This window comes from Lolium perenne, chromosome 7 (assembly GCF_019359855.2).
Source record: "Lolium perenne isolate Kyuss_39 chromosome 7, Kyuss_2.0, whole genome shotgun sequence".
Lineage (NCBI taxonomy): Eukaryota > Viridiplantae > Streptophyta > Magnoliopsida > Poales > Poaceae > Lolium > Lolium perenne.
Window position 1 is genome coordinate 226,409,116 of NC_067250.2, and position 19,210 is coordinate 226,428,325.

A 19,210-nucleotide genomic window follows, 5' to 3' on the forward strand; every position below is an offset into this window, starting at 1 on the left:
CAGTGTATACACTGTCAGTTCTGAGCTGCATTTGGTGCCAAGCGTGTTCAGTTTGTAGTCTAAGTAGTGTAGTGTTTGTATTGTTTTTGTCTCTTTCTCAACTATGCTTCTGCCCATGTCTTAAGTGTTCGCTTGTGCAATTCGTTTCATCTTTTTGTTAACTTAAAATAACACGTTTGATTGTCTGTGTTGGTTTTAGGCAGCCAATTTGTTGATGGATATACGGTCATTTGACAGTTTCGATATACATAGTCTTGGGGATGTATATGCAGTGTAAATTCTCTTGTATTTGTACCAGTTTTTAATAATGGATAGACAGTCATGGGGGATATATATGCAATGTATGTTCAGGTGTTCAGTGTATATAACTCTGTGAGATATGCCCTTTTCTTTCTCCTCATTTTGTTCTGATCGCTGTGCTATAATTAAGGTTACTGTCCATTTTGACATTAGCCTAGTAAGTGAATAACCCCTGGATGAATTTTTGCCACTGCCGGCTTGCCGCCCCTTTCACCAGAGCACGTAGCTATGTCCTACCTATTAGCGTTAACTTGTACATACACTGTAAAGAAATACAAAAGCGTGTTTGTAAGAAATGTGTGTCTTCAATATGGTTGATGACCATTTCAGAATGGATGGGATACAGTAAATCTTACTATGAAATTGTTTCCTTTTATTTTAGGATTCTTATCTCCTGAAGAATCTAGTGACGGTCTGTCTGAAAATCGCAGCAGCATGAAACGATCTTTCTCTCCAAGACTGAATGAGGATGTCCACTTGGTTCTGAAGTGCAAGCAACAGCCAGCAGGTTGCGTTGGTTTACAGTGTGTTGTGGTCCTGGAGCCTGGAGGAAGTAAAAGGTACCTACCCGCTTGTTGTTTTGAACACACAGTCTTGAACCTGAAATTATATGCACATGTTTTGGATTTGGTGATCTACACTGTAAATACAATGTACATATACTGTAAATCCTGAGTAATTTCGCATGCATTTACACTGTGTCACCACTTAGTACTTTGGCTTGCATTTACAGTGCTAACATACTCTGAACATACATCATGTGAAATTATATGCTCCTGTTTTGGACTTGGTGGTCTACACTGTAAATACAATGTACATATACTGTAAATCCTAAGTAATTTCACATGCATTTATAGTGTGCCACCACTTAGTAATTTAGTTTGCATTTACAGTATATGCACTACTAACATACACTGAAAATACATCATGGCAAATTTAAAGTTTTTCCTTGATGTTTTTGGTTTTCAGATTTAATAATTCATTTGCATAGTTATTTTCTAAGTAATTTAGTCTGCACATGAATTGAAATGTATCAGTTAAAACCGACCTATTTTTTCATTTCAATGCACTGCAAATACACTGTAAATCCTAAGAAAATTTACCTTTTGTTTCTGCTGGGTTTCATATCTAGCCTACCCCAACTTGCTTGGGAAAAGGCTTTGATGATGTTGTTGTTGTTTTATCACCGCTAAGTAATTTAGCCTGTATTTACAGTGTATCACCACTAATATGCACTGATGCAAATGTAATTGCAACATGTACACTGTAAATACATTTGTTTCTTTTTCACAGTGTTAAATACATGTAAACATACTTGTAAATGCAGTGTAAATATGTTGTAAACTACACACAAGGTAGTGTAAATGCAGTGTAAATATATGATACATGAAGTTAGATATACCAGTACGAAAAGCTTTAGTTTCTAGTCATGAAGAAACAGTTCATGTTTTTTGAACATGCTTCCGTTGTTGTTGTGCTTTTTTTTTCAAGTTAATTTTCTGAAAATAATACCATTTTGCATCCTTTTGTAGAAATATGTATGTGATGGCTTTTTGGCAGTGTCGTGTCTGCTTCAAAGAATGTTAGTTGGTTTTGTTCTGTTATAGTTAGCCGAAAACCCTATGTTTTTTTCACCAGGAATCTATTCTGTTTATTTGTATTAACTTCTCACACATGTATGTTCACTTGCTATGTACATTGATTATATGAATCTGAAGTTAATACATGTCTTCTTCTTTTATGTCAGTGTTTTATCTGTAACTTTTCTTATTTCTCAGATTTCATTAATTGAACAAGTAGAATTCTTGATGGGATTATATGAATCTGAACAAGTAGAATCATGTACAAGTAAATTCATGAACAAGCATAGTTCCCCGTCTACCATCTCTTACTTTTTCTGTTCTTCCCTTGATTTTTTTGCATGAACAAAAGAGCAACAGAGAGGAAAGACGACAGAGATTCTAGGAGGGAAGTAGAAGAACCTGGCTAAGTTGGGTGTTCTCCAGGATGGATTCTGCATCAACAATCGACATCCTCTTCCACTAGATCCTGGAGGGTTTTCCCTCTCCTTTTTCTGTTTGTTTCGGTTCCCTCCAGTCGTCTCCTGTGTTTTGGATCTGGCGACTGGTTGTGTTCTTGTTGTCTGCTTTTCGTGCGTCGCCAGAAGGTGCCCACGAGCCAACGCCGGGAGTTAGGTTTTTTCCGTTGTTAGAAAGAGAACCGGAGAAAAACCAGACAAGAAAACGACCTTTTGTTCTGTTAGGAAGAGGAGAGAGACCACGACAGTTGTCGCTGCATCATTGGACAGAAAATTCAGGTGTTACCGAAAAGGAAAACACTCGGTTGCCAAATAGATAGTCCCGATGATAATGATACCTGACAAGCCTAAGCGCCAAACATCGGCCTACTAGTTAACACAAAAGAGTACATGTTCACAAATTATCAAACCAGTACAGTGCAGAAACGCCAATCATAGAAGATGTACACATACAACTACCAGCTGTTTGTTATTATTTGTAGTAAATTCATGGCAGATGCCACAGGTTCGTTACATCGAATTCCACAATTCACATACTAGGGTTCATATATATGGTTTTTAGGACGAGACTGCAGATGCCACCGGTTCGTTGTTTGCAGGGGCAGCCTCCCAGAATTCAGTCTTCTTGCCTGTCTTAGAAACAGTCTGAAGAACAGCATCTGGCGTCACATTACCCTTCACAGTGACCTTCTGCTGCTCGATGTCTACATCGAAGGACTCAACACCTGAAGCAACCACAAGTAAAATGAATATGGTTAGATTTAAAGATCAAGATCTATTGAAAAACAATAATTTCCCCTTCCTTGGGACAACCAATTCTCATAGGTAATCCATACAGAATTGGACACCGTGCAGAACCCACTGGACAAATGAATTCCATAGGAAATAATTCGATTTGCACACAAAAATAAAAATCACACATCCGAAAATGGGTGCGAAATTCCCATGTTTACATGGGAGCCGTTTCATCCAGAACACTGCTTAAGACATATGTACGTACATGGATTTGCTACCAAACCAATCTATGCAGTGGGGGTGCAGGAAGTATGAGTTAACTGTCGTTAGGTTCAGGATGATATATTGAAACAATCTTCTTTAGACCGATAAAATATACCAAAGGTGAATGCCTGCAGGGAGGTTCCCTTTTGGAATCAAGTTTTCTAAAATCATTCTGTTACACCCGACCAAAAGCGGAGACAGAGAAGTGCTTTAAATAAAATCAACTGAGTGCTAAACAGGGCCTTAATGACAGATTCGTCCAATCATGTATCTGGCAACTAGCTGTCATCAATAAAACATGGGAAACCATCGCAATGTCCACCTCCCGAAGGTATTTAAAACAGACTCAACCAATAACCAATGCGAAGCTTGACCAGGGTTCATTCATATTCAGATTGGTTGTTGAATAAAATGGTGTACCAATTTCAGTTGCATAGTTTAAACATAAAAAAAGGAAAAGGAATATCAATAACAATAGAGTTATAAATACCTTCCATTTTGCCGAGTACCCGCTTGACAGCTCCAACACAACCTTGGCAGGACATGCCAACCTTGAGTTCAACAGTCTGCATCACAGAGCAAAATTTTATAGTTCTGGAAGCATTACTATGCACCGTTGTAATAATAATTTCCAGCTAATAAAAGAGCAGAATCCGAGACTTCTTCTCTTGGGAATCGTGTGCACATCTTAAACACGATAAGCTGAGAGCATCTACAAATTCTTGCATCTTACTGCTCTTAGCAGAGCGAGTTTTGCAACTGTGGAGGAATCGGTCAGCATTCTCGTACTAGTGCTTTCCAGTGAACCGAAGAGCACAATCTCGGGACTGGCTCCTCCAAATCGTGTGAACATTATTAACTCCAACAATTTTCCCGTGGTGGACTACTAACATGCATGGATTGCCGTTTCATCAATAGTATGGCTCCTCTCACTACCAATATCGTGTACTAATCATTGTGTAGCGTACCTAGGAATTACTAAATGAACAGAACAGAATCAGCGTTTATGTCTTGTAGCATACTTGCGATCCTAATCACAGTATGGATTCAAGGAATTTCGGAGGGGAAATAGAGGACTGCTGCAGCTTCGTTGCCCCCAGACTAGGCAGCAAAGTAACTGAGACCCAGAACAGCGTTCCTAATTGATCTGTTTTGGACATTTTGGTTAGGAACTCTGGCAAGAAGCGCGGATCAGCGTGGTGGGTGGGCGAACACACACACGGCCTGCCAACCGAGCACGGAGCAGCCCGAATCAGCATTCCGAATCGACGCCAAAGCTATTACTAGCTCTGTTCCGGTTCCACGGCTCTGAAATTCGGGAGGACTCTAAAACCTGCCGGGACCGAACATGCCCGGGCGGGAGCAAGCGCCCCGGACGAACGGATCTGCTGGGCCACCAGATCCCGGCGTACGCGTACAGTTCTATCTACCCCCAGGGAAGGCCAAGGGGGCGGGACCTAGCTAGGCAAGCGGATCGAGACGGGGAGTCGAACGAGGGGCTGTGGCGGACAATACCTGCGACATGGCGCGCGAGATCGGCGGACGGCGAGGCGCGAGAGCGGTCGGGAAATTCTGCGGCGGAGATCCGGCGGGAAGCGGGTGGTCGACGGCTTCCTCCGGGGAGTGGAAGGGGGTCAATAAATACGCGCAGAGGCGGCCTGAATCGTGACGCTCTCTCTGGTTTTACTTTTTGGGGGCGAAGGGGTCGCGGCACTGTCAGGTGGGGCCACGGCGGTGGTGCGGTGCGGACGGACGCGTCCTGGAGATGTGCAACGGGTCGGGCAGTCAGCGAGGCGCGCGTTCAATTCAACGGACGAGGTAGTTCTTTTTCAGGCGCCGTGCCGTGATGGGTTGGGTTTGCAATGGATAGTGAAATTCTTCGTCTTTTTACTGTGGAAAAATGGGCGGTGGGGAAGACTTTGCTGCCACCGCGATCTTCACTTTTTTTTTTTAATATGGGACTTGTATTACTCAGGACACGTCGTTTGACATACCAATATGCTTACAATCAATCTGAGTCTGATCCGCAGGGAGGAACAGAACCCAGTAACAAACCTCCAGAACCAACTAAACTAGCAAATTTAGCTATGCCATGCGCTGCTACATTAGCAGATCTGTTAATTTTTCTGATCTCAAAACCTGGGAGCATTTGGAGAGTGGTCTTCGTTTCAGCAAATATGTTGGAGAGCATTGATTTGCCTGGTCCTTCAAGCTTCAATTCATTGATCACTAGCGCATTGTCTCCTTCCACGATGACACTAGAAGGGGTATAAGCCACGATCGCCTTAGCACCTTCCAACATAGCAATGCATTCAGCAGTAGTGACATCAAGGCAGTGTTGAAGAAAACCCCAGGCTGAGAGGATGACATTCCCTTCCGCATCCCTCAAAATGGCACCCCAGGATCCAGTGTTATTTTGCGCACATAACCCTGCGTCAACATTCATTTTTAGCCAGCCTGGGTTTGGTTTTGTCCAAGCTTGAGTACATTCTCTCTTCTTTGAGGTCTCAGCAGTCGGGGGCATGAGACATTTCTTCCCTTTAGCATCTGTAGCCGCTTCCTGGGAATTAGCCTGCACAAACGTGGAGAGGTAGGACTGGATAAAATTAGCAGCTGTTGTATGCCACACTTACTATCGCTAAATATAGCATTGTTTCTCAAGTGCCAAGAGCGCCACCAGAGAAAGATCAGTTTTGCTCTCAGCTCGGCATTGCATTGGTCCAGAAGGACGAGGACCCAGTTCTCACCGGTGCATTTGAACATATCTTCATTTGGGAGAGACCAAGGTTTTCTGAGCTGCTGTCTCAGAGTAGTAGGTTTATTGCAGGTAATCACATCGTGGTGCACCATCTCTGGTTCTCTGCCACATATAGTACAGGTTGGATTCAGTTCCATGTTTCTTCTGCATCTAAGGTCTTGCACCCCAAGAGAATTAGAAGCAAACTTCCACGCAAAGACTTTTAGTTTAGGAGGGACATCGAAGGAAAAGTTGAGCCACCACGATCTTCACTAACTTGTTTCACTTCTGGAATCTTGGAATGATCCAGAATAGTCCCCAAAGATTAATAAGTTAGTAATCTTGGAGTGACAATGAACCGGACAAACTCACTGTTATGTGATTATATTATTATTCCGAAGAGTTCAATTGTTTCAACAAAACTATAGAGTGTGGTCAAATATTTCTCCTGACTAATAAATGCTTCTTAATTCTGGCCGCGCCATCCCATGGGCCATGGACAATCGGCCAGATTCACTGAAACGGGAGCCATGTCCTACTGAAAGCTACTACATACCTATATGCTCTCTAACCCAAATCCCAAACCCGCAATGTCTTCTCATGCTTGATGGCACGTCAAACAGCGGCTAGCTGTGAGCTTCAATCATGCCGTATCATCAACAGCCCAGATGTCCTGCCAAGCTCAATGACATGTCCACGACTAGTTCCAAGCTTCATCTAGGAGCTCGTCAGTCCCATGCTTCGTCTCACACCGTCATTTTGGTAGATAGCATTTTGTACTACTCACACATAGAAATGTGCATTTTCCAAGAAAGCCCAGAGAAATAAGCAGTCATCACAAGAACAAAACATACGGGGTAGAAGAAATTGTTGTCACTGCATTGCTTCGATAGCTTGCCCAGAAGAGACAGATCTGGCAAAGCAACTCTAGTGACAGGCTTATTGGCGAGATAATCATGTACATTGTATAAGCAATTCCCATTTATCGAAAAAGAACAACAGAAAACTGACTCAGGCATCTGAAGAACATAAAACCAGCAAAAGGAACGACTTATATACCCTGCACAACACCAGAACAGTTCGCTTTGGTCTTTGGCGTTTCCCTTTTGCACATTTCTCACAGCTTGTGCTGGAAACGGTTCAGACTGATGCTCGACTTCCTTTTGTGACACACCGCCAAACACGGCGAGGTCCCTGGCGGTATTCCCCAAACAAGCCACATGCGTGATGGGAGCAAATCGCGGCAACCAGGCTATTTGACCTTGGCACATCAAAGCTTTTTCATGGATGAGCGTTGCAAGGAAGCACAGCTAGATCCAACTGCTGTGAGACTTGGTGCCCTGGAAAGCTAGCGGAATATCACTGCGTATAATCTGTAGTTCTTCCAGCTTCAATTGCAAAAGTATATTCACACCTTGAGGATTGGCAGATAGAAAGCCAGACCTCTGTCGTTCAACAGGGCAATGCCTGAGTTGCTGCTCTAAGTCGTTCAACACATCCCTGCCATGCTGCAGTGTACAACTGGAACTGGGCCATATGAGAAGCAGCAACTGCCTGCATGATTCTGTCACTTGGTATATCAGTCCTGATACCATCATGATGCAGATAGAAATACAAGTTCCCTAATCTGTAGTCTACAGACTCCTCCACGCACATATTGTGTTGGGCCAGTTGCACAAAAGCGGTGCCCCCTTAACTTCTGGGTTCTGAGTTCAGTCCTTCATCCGGAGAACACAGAATTTTTTGCTGCCAAAGAAGTATGGATGGTAAGCTCATTGGATCACTCATAATATCCTGTGGGCTTAGATGTCAAGAGGACATTGCACGTCGTCTAACAATGGTTGAAGGATTGCCTGCAAAAGAAGAAAGGCGTTAGTACCCCACATCATCATTCAGATTTTAAAAAAAACTTCGATGGCTAGTGAAACAAAAAATAATAACTTGGCAAAAGCAGAACACCGTGTTTTTGAGCAAGAAAATTTGGCCTGGGGGGCAGTATATTTCCAGTCGTGTGCTCCCCAAGCAGCGTTTCTCGGGGAAAAAGAGGATGGCCCGGGGAGTCCGGACGAAAGAGGAGACACGTGGGCGTGGGCGGTTGGTTTTGCTCCATCCGGAGTCCCCGGGAGACCCCCGGGAAACCGAGGATGGCATGGGGAGTCCGGACGAAAATAGGCTCAAATCCGGACCAAAACGAGGAACCGGGGGCCTGACTGGGCCGTTTTTCACCGTCCGGATGAAAAAAAGTGGTCGTGGGGGGGCTTCTGGGGGAGACGAGTGGAGATGCTCTTATATGTCAGTATTGCATCTCAAAAGGCTGGCACTGAATATCCCACCAGCTAAATGGAAAAACTAGACCACTTGTCGACTTGTCGTAAGTCATCGATTCTCAGAAGTTCAAGCAAAGACTCACTTGACAGGAAGGCATCACAAGAAACTAAATCTTCCAGGGTCTAACTAGGATCATCTCAACTAAAAGGCGGTTTTGCATATTAATTTTGCTTATATAAGCATCAAAAGAAGAAAAGAAAAAGATGTAACATACTTGAGACATGTCAATCATTGTCAGGCAATATGTGTATTAGAAGTACTGATGACCCTCCCCGTGACCTAACCCTCCCCTCCACCCCTGCCGCCGCCAGCCAGCCAAGCTAGCCTTCCCCCCACCACCAGTTCCCTCTCCTCCCGGGTGGCCTCACGCGGGGCGACTCCGGAGGCCCCTGTCTGAAACCTAGCGAGCCTCTGCCAGATCCCCTTCCAGTGGCCGCTGCCGCCGGCAGTGGCGGCCACGCCCTGCCGACAAAATCAGACGGTAATGGGCGGGCGGACTCCGACAGACCCCTACATGCGGAGGCGGGCCGTGGGGTCGCACCGGTGGAAAGCAGGCAGGGCTTCTGGCGAGGATATGCGGGTTGGCGGTGGTGGTCAACCTTGTCTGGCCGACCTCATCTTGGCAGAGTGGCGGTACTTGGCATGGAGGCAGCTCTGCTAGTGGCGGATCAACTAGGAAGCGAGGCTCCGTTCGCTCAGGGCTGACAATGGTGGCGCCCGTGGGCATCGTTACCTTGTTGAAGGCGTCATCGCTGCGAATCACCTACCCCCGCACAGATATTCCAGGGGAAACCCTACATCTGGGTCTCCCGGATAGGACGATGGCGACACGTTCGGTGCTGTTCTCCCTCTTGGGGGCACCGTTTTGGAACAGGTTCTGGCTAGAGGGGTCTTGTCATGTAGCGGTGCTGCATCTGCCACATCAACGACACGAGTCCTGGCGGCATGATGCAGGGGTTTCGGTGACAGGCGTGCCAAGGGACTCATGCAGGGTGGAGGTGCTGTATGGCACCGTGGCGGCATCGATGGCAGACTTGGCAAGGGTTATGCGGATTTCTGCCCAGGAGATGCCTCAGAGGTTCGACGGAGGCCGCGGCTTTTGTAGCGAGGATACGAGGTGCTCACTAAGGGTCTCCTGGTCTGGATGTGTGCTCCTGTTTTGCCATAGGGTGACTCGGTAATGCCCACGGTACCTAGCTGATGGGATGTTGTTTGTGTTTTAGGGCATAAGGTCGTGATGGCATTTTCATCTCCCATTGTCGGGTTTGTAGGTGTTGTGTGGCGGCTTCAGATCATTTTGATGTATGCTCTTACCAGTTCTTTGTTCAATAAAATGCAAATGAAGACCTTAGGCATCTCTTAGATGCAGAGGCCAGAGGTCTCATCCTCTATTTCGAAAAAAATGTGTATTCGAACTACTAGTGATAGAAAATTTGTAGAAAGACTTTGAACTTTTCCCACTACTTTCATTTACTGTGGTTCACAAGCAAGATGGTTCAATTTGGAAGAGGCCTTCAAGGATTCTATCTATAGATAGACCTACTGGACAATTAAAAATATTATAACTAATGAAGAGAAACAAACTCTGTTCTAATTAGGACTAGATGTTTCATGCTCGGTAGAACTTTGAAGCTTGACAAGAGAAAGGGTGCAACCGAACAAGAAACAAGTTTGATAATGGATGCTTTATTTTTCATGTTACGTCATTGGTTACCAATATATATATTGTTGGAGCATCCCTTGTATAACAGATTAGATCAGCAGGTACCTTGGCAAAGAAGAATGCTTCCTCTGTGATGAAACAGCTGATCCACTTCCGCTGTCATTTTCCTCGAGTTCAGCAAAGCGTTTCTTACATTTTTCAACAGCGCTGCAAGACCAGAAGATGCTACCATATCAGACATGGATTATGACTAAGAGAAGATAAACAAGCATTCAATATCTGACCTTAAATGAACAAAGTTTGGCCTTTCTGTCCCACTGATATGCTCATTCAGTAACTGAGGATGATACTCCAAAATTTCTTTAAATATCAGTTCCTTAATGTCATCCTTTGTTACTCTACGGCCTTCAAATTCAAATTCAATTTTTGGTATTGGTTGAGAAGATGGTTCTCGCTCTACCTTTGCTAGACCATTAAAGTATGGATCTGCCAATGCCTACAATTAGCATATTATATATATTAAGATCATAATTTCTGGGCAATGTCAGAAGCAGACCACAGGATTAGTTAAAAGTTCAGTTCTATGACATACCTCTTCAGCAGATGGGCGGTCCTTTGGATCAAAAGCTAGAAGCCTCCTAAGCAATTGCAACGCTAATGGATCAGCCTTTGGAAATTTCTGTGAGAACGAAGTAGGCTGTTTCTTCCGCATGGATGTCAGATATTTCCTTGCCTTGTCATTCCGCACCTTGGCAGATGTAAGAAAATAGTGGGGAGTTTTAGAAGCAGACACAAACTGTAACTTTGACAGCAAACTTTCAGAGATAAGCTATTTTACCTTAGAAATAGCATCTAAGGATGGTGTCCCTAGAACATCAGTTATCAAATCCAGCTGGTGAACAACATTTTTACCAGGAAATAGAGGCTTCCCAATCAGAACCTCCGCGAAAATGCACCCTATACTCCATATATCGATTGCGGGTGTATACTGAAATCAAGAAGATGGTAAACTTCAGTGACACAAACGATAGGCCATGCCAACTCAAATTAGGACCAGTAGAATATCTTATTTACAGAAGAAATAGAATAGGAAATAAATGTCACAGCTCCGTCGTCAATACCAACGCGTGTAACTGGGACAGTCAACTTCAAACTGGGACAGTTTCTTAAGATAACTAATGCTACGCACCATTCATTTGCACAAGTAATAGATATGTTTCTAACTTTGCAATAAGCAGCATTAGCCAGTGCCGAAGGGATTCATTTGTGAAGTTTAATGCACCAGCCAGTAGAACCAAGAGTCCGAACTGATGGAAAGGAGGGCAATCCACATACTGTAACACCCCCTCTCACGTGTGACTCAATGAGGCTTGCACGTGAATAGAATCTCACGTATGACTCGATAAGGCCTATTCGTGGACAGAAAGAGGACGTGAGCATTTTTTATTAAATTGTGAAAGCCGAGACTGGACCCAAGACCTCTGCTCTGATACTATGTTAAGTTTCACGCCCCAACCAGTAGAACCAAAGGTCCGAACTTATGGAAAGAAGGTGCGCAATCCCATATGATGTTACCATTTACTTGCAAAAGATAGTAACAGTTGTTATGTCTACGTTTTCAACGGATTATCAAGAGGGTGTAAAAACAGGTACGTTGTGCAGAAAATAGTTAATGAGGCAAACAATAGAAATTCCTGGAAAGGTCATCCAGCTACATACAGGCTTATTTAGCCTGACTTAGACCAAGTCAGTTTACTGAATGACATATCCATAGCTTGTGACTCATGAGTCAAATAAGGTATCTACTTACAAGCTCAAATTGTCTGGGTAAATCTAAGCTTATAGGCCGTGATAAGCTGCGAAGGAATTCAAACCCCATGTGTATATAATGTTCACACTTATATTGGGGAAAACAGATAAATTTAGAGTTATATTTATGGTGGAAATGCAGTTATGTCTACTAATTACCATTCAGTTGTGAATCGTGGATACCATATAAAATGGACACCCTTAAGGGTTCAGTAAGGAACAATGGGACAACACAAAGAAGAAGCACCTGAAGCAGTTGGCTCTTGAACAAATTTGCTTAAAGTATTTACTGCTTTGTTTTCTCAAATATACTCTACCTTGGGTGCAAGATCGTAAAACTCCCTACTGCAAGAGTATGTCAGCATGCCAGTTCTTCATAATTTTTAAGGCTTATTATGCCAAGATAGTTGCCGCATCATATATGAATATAGTATTTCTATTCACATATTTTAGTTCCATTTCAAGTTTTTTACGTGTAATAAAGACTAACAGGCTGGAACAGGTTTTGGTTAGTGTCCCAGTTACTTCGGTACCTAGTGGGCTTAATGGGCCTCCAATGTAGAGACCTTCCATTGGCGTATATCCAAAGGGAGGTGTCACGGCATTAGGGACACAAATTTGTGGAACTCCAAAAACCCTAGCCATCACTCCCCGCTGATGAAACTTTAGCCATGCGTGTCAGTGCTAGCACCCCAGCTTTCCTAGCCTATACGCGTGGATACCTTGGGAGGCATTGTTCCGAGACTGTCATGCAACTTGCAATGATGATAAACAGCTTTGTGATGGTCCATAGGTGTTAGCGGGGGGACCACGAGGAGCTACTACATTACTAGTACAGCTATGACTAGCCGATCACGTCGGCATGCTACATTGACTCCATTTCCGCTACTAGAGTATTTGTAATCCCGTGATCTAAAGCTGCAGTGCTCCTTGGTATACAATGTGGAGTTCTAAGCATGCACAGCTATCCTTAATCATTCTATTGTTTGCGGCCATATGATGGCATAGTTAGAAGTTGGAACAGCATATAATATGGAATTATGAATCATGAGCTTTACTTCTTTATTGCAACTTCGCCATGGTGCATTTGCTGACTTACAACTGTATGATGAGTTGGTGACATCATTTGTTTGCTCAAGTTCACGAATACAGGTGCAAAAGATGTACCATATGTTTCTTTTGGTGTTAAAGGAATATATATGTATAGATATACTAACCCAAATTTTAATATAGATAGAAGTCAAAAGCCCTTATATGGACAATTGCCTCATACTCACTACAAGGTGAGGCAACTGACCGGGCACGGGATATTCAGTTCCAGGACAGCATTCCAATAATGTCATTTACCACTACCAGTACCCAAAGGAATGCTGCCTATTAGGTTTGCATCATGAATATGTATACACGTCAGTCTCTCTAACTTCTGACCAATCACAACAACCCTTACCTTAGAATAGAATGACCCACAAAGTTCAGGTGCTCTATACCATCTCGTTGCCACATAGTCCTGCAAAATTATATTTATTTTAATTTAGAGGTTAATTTCACAGTAGTAAACTGAGTACATAAGAAACAGTGGATGAACAATGGAAGATCCATGAGCAGCCCCAAGCCCTAATATCAGTTAGCTTCATGACCATCAACCACCAGTCCAACCCTAAAACCAAAGAATGAGAAAACAGCCTCGTGACCATTAAATTCTCAGGCATTAGGGGTACGTCTCAATTGTATCCAATATGTATCTTACCAAAATTTTGGTCGTGCCTAAAAAGTTGGTCATTGTTTGGATGGTGGCCAATCTTTTGGGAAGCCAATGCCCCTTTTGCTACTCTAGTTCAATTTTCTGCCGATGTTGGCCAACTCGAGGGCAAGCAAGGCCCTTCACCAAAAATTTGGCTGGTTAGGCAAACCTAGGCTCAGAGCAAACACACCCTAGACCCACTTAAAAGTGAAACCAGATGTCATCTTGTTTTAACTTACATGTGATAGTGCATTAATCATTACATCTTCACTTCCCTTTTCTTTCAATTATTGTATCTTGAATGAGGCTATCTGAAGTTCAACTTGCATGGTTAGGTGCTAAGGGAACTCCTATTCTAAGTTCATAACATGACAAACGGTGCGTGTCACAAGGATAATGTTGGGCCAACGGCTATTTGCTTGCTGCATCACGTAATGCGATGGCACATGACAATTCAATCGATTACGAATTCCAGTAACCGATTGAACCAGCAGTTGAAACTTAAAACAATCAAGTAACAAACTTCGAGTATTGTAAAATAAACCAGTAATATATGGTAGGGTATTAAGATAAAATAATAAAGTAATGCTTACTGTCCAGAAGACTGTCGTAGGTGCATCATTGAATGCAACTCGAGCCAAGCCAAAGTCACATATTTTGAGTTTGCAATTTGCATTAGCAAGCACATTTTTGGGCTTCAAATCTCGGTGGTAGACATTTGCTGCATCAAATCACAAACAATATTTAGCCAGCTCCGATCATACATAGAAACTGAGACAATATTATGTAACATCTCAAAGCTAATAAACGCAAAATCATGCAGCAGAATCAAGAAGGTATGCTAAAGCTGACAACCAAGTTTGATAGATTTAGCACTAATACCACTGTTTTCTAAGATACTTCAGGACCTGACCATAACAAAAAAAAAAGACCATGCATGCCATAAGAGTAGAACTAGGAAAAAACATCAGCAAATTAAAAAATAAATTACTATCACCAACGTAAACAAATCTATAATTCTTCCAATATCATCTCAATAAAAGAAAATATCAGGGGGGATCAATTTGTCAAATGGTTAAAAGTTTTATTCACATGCAAATAAATAGCATGTGTGCAGGTGCAGGAAATGAAACAAGAATCAAATGCTACATGGGGTGTTCCATACGAACAGAGGCACATCTGCACATGTCACACCGATCTTCATAAACTAAAAACTGTGGTGGAGTCAATACCTGTGTGCATATATTTTAAAGCTCGAAGCATCTGATACAAGAAAAACTGATAATGCTCCCTTGTTAAATCATCATTAGCCTTTATGACTTGGTGAAGATCCGACTCCATAAGTTCAAAGACAACATATATATCTTTGAAATCCTTTTTAGATGGGGGAAGCAAGATATGCTTTATCTCCACTACATCAGGGTGCCTAAGAAGCCTGAGAAGCTTGATTTCGCGGAGTATGCGTGCAGCATCCGATATATGCTCAAAAATGTTGTGTATCTTCTTTATTGCAACCTTCTCTCCTGTTTGTGTATCATTTGCAGAACATACAAGTCCATAACTACCTTTGCCTATGACTTCCAGCACTTTGTATCGATTAACATCGCCATATTCAGTAAAGAAATCCACCTCCGCTGCACTCTGAATTAGGGAGAGTAATCAGACAATCAATACGGTATACATATAAATTTACGGAATGCAGAAGAAGATGATCATTCATGATGGTACCATGACTTGGTTACCCTATAATCAAAAGGAAGATGTGTAATTTTGACACCTCAACTATTGGGTTAGTGTAAATTTGTTTTCTGAACTCTTAAAATTGTACTTTTGTTTGCCCTTTAAAACTTAATACCGTGTACTTTCGGTCCCTGGGGGTTTTTACTATTTCAAAATGGTTATCAATGTGGTGCCTATATGTAGGCTACATCACCTCTAGTCCTCTACATACCTGCAACATCGCCAATTTCTTCCTGACAATTCTACACATTTATCAAATTGAAGTGAAAAAAATATGGCAGGTATTTCAAACGGGATATCTATAAATCTATTGAAGACACATGAGTTTCAAGAAAATGGGGAAAAGAAAACTATCAGAAAAAGGAAAAAATATGAGCAGTAAAATGGGAAAATAAAATAATCTCAAAAAAGTAAATTTCCTATTTACAGAATTTCAAAAGAAGGGCAAAAGATAAGAAAATCTACTAAAAAGGGGTAATTAGAAAAAAAAATGAAACTGAGACTTCATTCCAAATTTGTTTTTAAAGTTATTTTTCTCAATTCTTTACAATTTTTGGTTTTCCCTTTTCCTTCTCTCAAAATTTCTCGTACATACAGAATATGAAATATCTTGTTTTATCTTTTCTCTCTCCTTTTTAAATAGATTTATGGAATTTTAAGAATGAAACTGGTGATGTGGCAGAGAGCTGGTGGTGCGGTAGCCTACATGTAGGCACCAGGTCAGTCAAAACTTCTTTGGAAACGGTCAAACCACCTTTGAGGGCCAAAGGTGCGGTAATAACAGTTGAAGGGCAATAATATCTGATTGAGGGGCCAAATCTACACTAAGCCAAAAGATGCATATTAGTCTAGTCTAGGACAGTGGAGATGTAGTGCTAGTATCCACACAAATAACCCTCTGAACCAATAAGAGCATCTCCATCGGGTGGCCCCAATAGCAACGCCAACAGCAATTTGGGGGCCGGCTACGTTTTGGGCTCACACCGGCACGCCCAATAAAGTGCCGCGCAACTTGGAGGCCAATAAAAGTGCCAGCAACCCCGTGTTGGCCCCTACGCGGAAGGCGTGAAACGGGCACCCCGATGCCTCACAACACCTAGGATTTGGCGTGTGGGGCCATCATGTCAGCGACTCCACGGCCAGCTCTATCTTTAAATGTGAATCCTTGGATGCTCGGATCGTCGTCTTTAATGAACCCGTCGGTTCCTCATGCAGAGACGCCGCCGTAATGCGCATACCGACTAGAGACCGTTCTATTCAGTGCGCCCTCTCTGCTCACCTCGCCGCACTGACCTCCACACTACCGCCGCACTCGCCTCGACACCACAATGCTGCGCCGGCTCACCATCACCTACTCGATGGTAGGCCAGAACGGCCACACGCCGCCAGCAGAGCCGCAACCAGAGCCTGTGGCCCCACCGCAGTCCGACAACCGAGCTTGAGCTGTAGGACTTCGACTTTGACTACGACCGCTTCTTCGATGACTCCGAGTTCAATAGCAAACGCGGAGGCGAGGTTGCGGAGGAGCGGGCGGAGTGGGGCGACGTGGGGCAGTTCGAGGCATGGATTGCGAGTCGAAAGACTAGTCGACGACTAGTCTACGAGTCGCATTTGCAAGGTCGACTCGGCCAGTCGACTCGACTCATTTGATGAGTCGATCGACTAGTCTTGACTAGTCTCGACTAGTCCAGGTTTGTGAGTCGGTCGACTTAAAAAATGACCCCACATGTTATAATTTTTTCCATTCTTTCCTCCCATTCCCATTTTCCCCCGTGTTCCCCTGTGAAACCAAGATCGAGAGACAGTTTCCCCCGCTCAAACCCAAAAGCCAAAACACATCTTGGTGTTCTCTCCCTTGGCCGCCGCCTCTGCAAGAACCTGCCGGCCATTGGAAGGAATTGCCCAGGTTTTCCCCCACTCCCCTGTCCCCAACCTGTAGGCTGCTGGTTCATGGACAAGAGGAAGGCCTTGGCCATTGGAAGGAATTGCCCAGGTTTTCCCCCACTCCTCTATCCCTAGCCTTATATTCTATCCTACATTAAACACATTAGTAATTTAGTGTTAAACATGAGTCTTGCTGAGTCGAGACTAGTCTGAGTCGCTGCCCCAGAACGACCCGTCGACTCGTCGACTCGCAATCCTTGGTTCGAGGGCGACGCTGAGCAGGCGGTGATCCTGACCTCCTCCAACGCACAGCACGACCGGAAAATCCGGAAGCAAGTGCGCAAGGAAACCAACACCACCATCTTTGAGCGCGCCGTCGAGATCTCGCGGGCGCCCACGGAGGAGGCTAGTCACTTCTTCATGGCGGACGAGCGGCTGAGGCTGCTTGAGCTTAACGCTCGGCGCCAGGCCGACGCAGCGCCTGCGAGGAAGCGAGGCTCACCAAGAACGAGGAGTCCCGCCAGTGGCGGGCGGCACTGAAGGTCGGACCTTCAGCGCCACCGGCAAGCTCCGGTGACGCCTGCGGCGATGCTGCACCGCCATATACACGAAGCAAGGGCAAAGAGGCGGGCGCGGGAGGCCGCGGCAAAGGGGAAGAACGACGACGAGGCAGACCCATCGCGCGCCCCAACCAACAGCCAGTAGACTAGGGTTTATTTTAGTTTAGTTTAGTTCAAATTTCATTCAAACTTGTGTAAATAAACATAAATTTGAATGAAAAATTGCAGTTTGTTTACATTTGTTTGTTCAATTTTTTTTAGAGATTCTTATTCAGGTCGCCGGTGTGTGCAACCTCTCCCCAAATTGGGGAGCAGGTGCCGACACCCCCAATAAAGCACTGCCGGCGCACCTGCCAGCGCCTATTTGGGGCGCGCCGGTGGAGATGCTCTACGGGACCTTTGGCCCCTGTAGAACCATCTGCTTATAACACAGGAGCATCCCTACAACAGCCTTGGTCATGTCATAATAGACTGCATCTCGCGAGGAATCCTTGCATCATATAAAAAGGGCAGTTTCATGGAAACAAAAAGTCTGACGTAGTTACGGATGTGGTGCATCGCCGGGGCACACTGAGGCATTATGTGCAAGATTGCTGTTGACATGAAAGGCAACGAATTTTTTGTTTGGAACCATGGCATTTCCACAGCCTAGACTAATCATGGCCAATTCGAGCCTCTTAAATCTAGTGCTTGTCACCATTCCTAGCATTTTCACTAAACTCATCTAATCTAAGCAAAGCAAGAAAAAACAAAGAATCCAAGAGCTTAAACCTTCTTGCGCAGATCGCTGTTCTGCATCTTGGAGCCGGTAGCGGAAGCTTCCCAAGATGAACCTTTCTTCCTTCTTTCTTTTCCCTCTTCCCACGATCCCACCGGCCTTCCACCTGGATGCCTCTCGCTCAGCAGGCGCAGGTCAGCCGCACTTCCCCCACCGGCTCCTCCTCCGAATACCGATCCCGCAGTCGTCCCTGCCCCACCTCTTGCTCCTCATGCACCCCTCGCCGCCGACGTACGTCGCTGCCGCGGCCGCCGCCACGGCCAGGTTCTTGCAGGGTTCAGGGAAGATGGGGAGGAGCCGGCAGCCGCTGCGGATCTGGGGAGAGGGGTGGAGGAGGCGTCGCGCTCGGGAAGAGCCGGAGGGGATGGGGGAGGGGCGGAGGGGGCGTTTGCGGAGGGGGCGTTTCGACGGCGTGCTGCTGTCGTGCGGCAGCGGGCGAAGCTTGGGTGACCGGGATGGCAGGGCGAGTGGAATGAGAGAGACGAGGGAGGGATATTTTCTCCTCCGTTTTCTCCGCGTGGCACGGTGAGCTCCGCGTGCGCCGCCGGTAAATCCGGTATTATCTCGTGGGCTGGACGCAGCTGAACTTTAACTCCGGGGGCGTGCTACCAAGCTAAAACAAAGTGGTTTTTG

General features: G+C 44.6%; 2 protein-coding genes across 2 annotated transcripts; both read right to left on the bottom strand.

The window, feature by feature from the left end:
- Positions 1–2,711: 2,711 nt before the first annotated feature.
- On the bottom strand, positions 2,712–5,012 carry LOC127313786 (copper transport protein ATX1). Its single transcript, XM_051344252.2, has 3 exons — positions 4,853–5,012; positions 3,828–3,903; positions 2,712–3,063 (listed from the first exon to the last, which is right to left on the bottom strand). The coding sequence occupies exons 1-3, from the start codon at positions 4,859–4,861 to the stop codon at positions 2,897–2,899; spliced, it is 252 nt and encodes an 83-aa protein (XP_051200212.1). The 5' UTR covers positions 4,862–5,012; the 3' UTR covers positions 2,712–2,896.
- A 1,920-nt stretch (positions 5,013–6,932) lies between these two features.
- Positions 6,933–19,123, bottom strand: LOC127313783 (mitogen-activated protein kinase 11). The gene is made up of 9 exons (XM_051344250.1): positions 18,571–19,123; positions 14,848–15,256; positions 14,209–14,336; positions 13,322–13,381; positions 10,904–11,053; positions 10,658–10,813; positions 10,350–10,561; positions 10,171–10,272; positions 6,933–7,927 (listed from the first exon to the last, which is right to left on the bottom strand). The coding sequence occupies exons 1-9, from the start codon at positions 18,595–18,597 to the stop codon at positions 7,906–7,908; spliced, it is 1,266 nt and encodes a 421-aa protein (XP_051200210.1). The 5' UTR covers positions 18,598–19,123; the 3' UTR covers positions 6,933–7,905.
- Positions 19,124–19,210: the final 87 nt, after the last annotated feature.

Bases quoted from the DNA above. Each gene is read 5' to 3' on its own strand.
- LOC127313786 (XM_051344252.2), bottom strand. The intron at 3,064-3,827 runs GTATTTATAACT...TGGTTGCTTCAG, and splicing joins GGTACTCGGCAAAATGGAAG to GTGTTGAGTCCTTCGATGTA.
- LOC127313783 (XM_051344250.1), bottom strand. From the start codon at position 18,597: ATGCAGAACAGCGATCTGCGCAAGAAG. The intron at 10,814-10,903 runs GTAAAATAGCTT...ACATCTGCCAAG, and splicing joins CCTTAGATGCTATTTCTAAG to GTGCGGAATGACAAGGCAAG. The intron at 7,928-10,170 runs GTACCTGCTGAT...CTTCTTTTGCAG, and splicing joins AAGCATTCTTCTTTGCCAAG to GCAATCCTTCAACCATTGTT.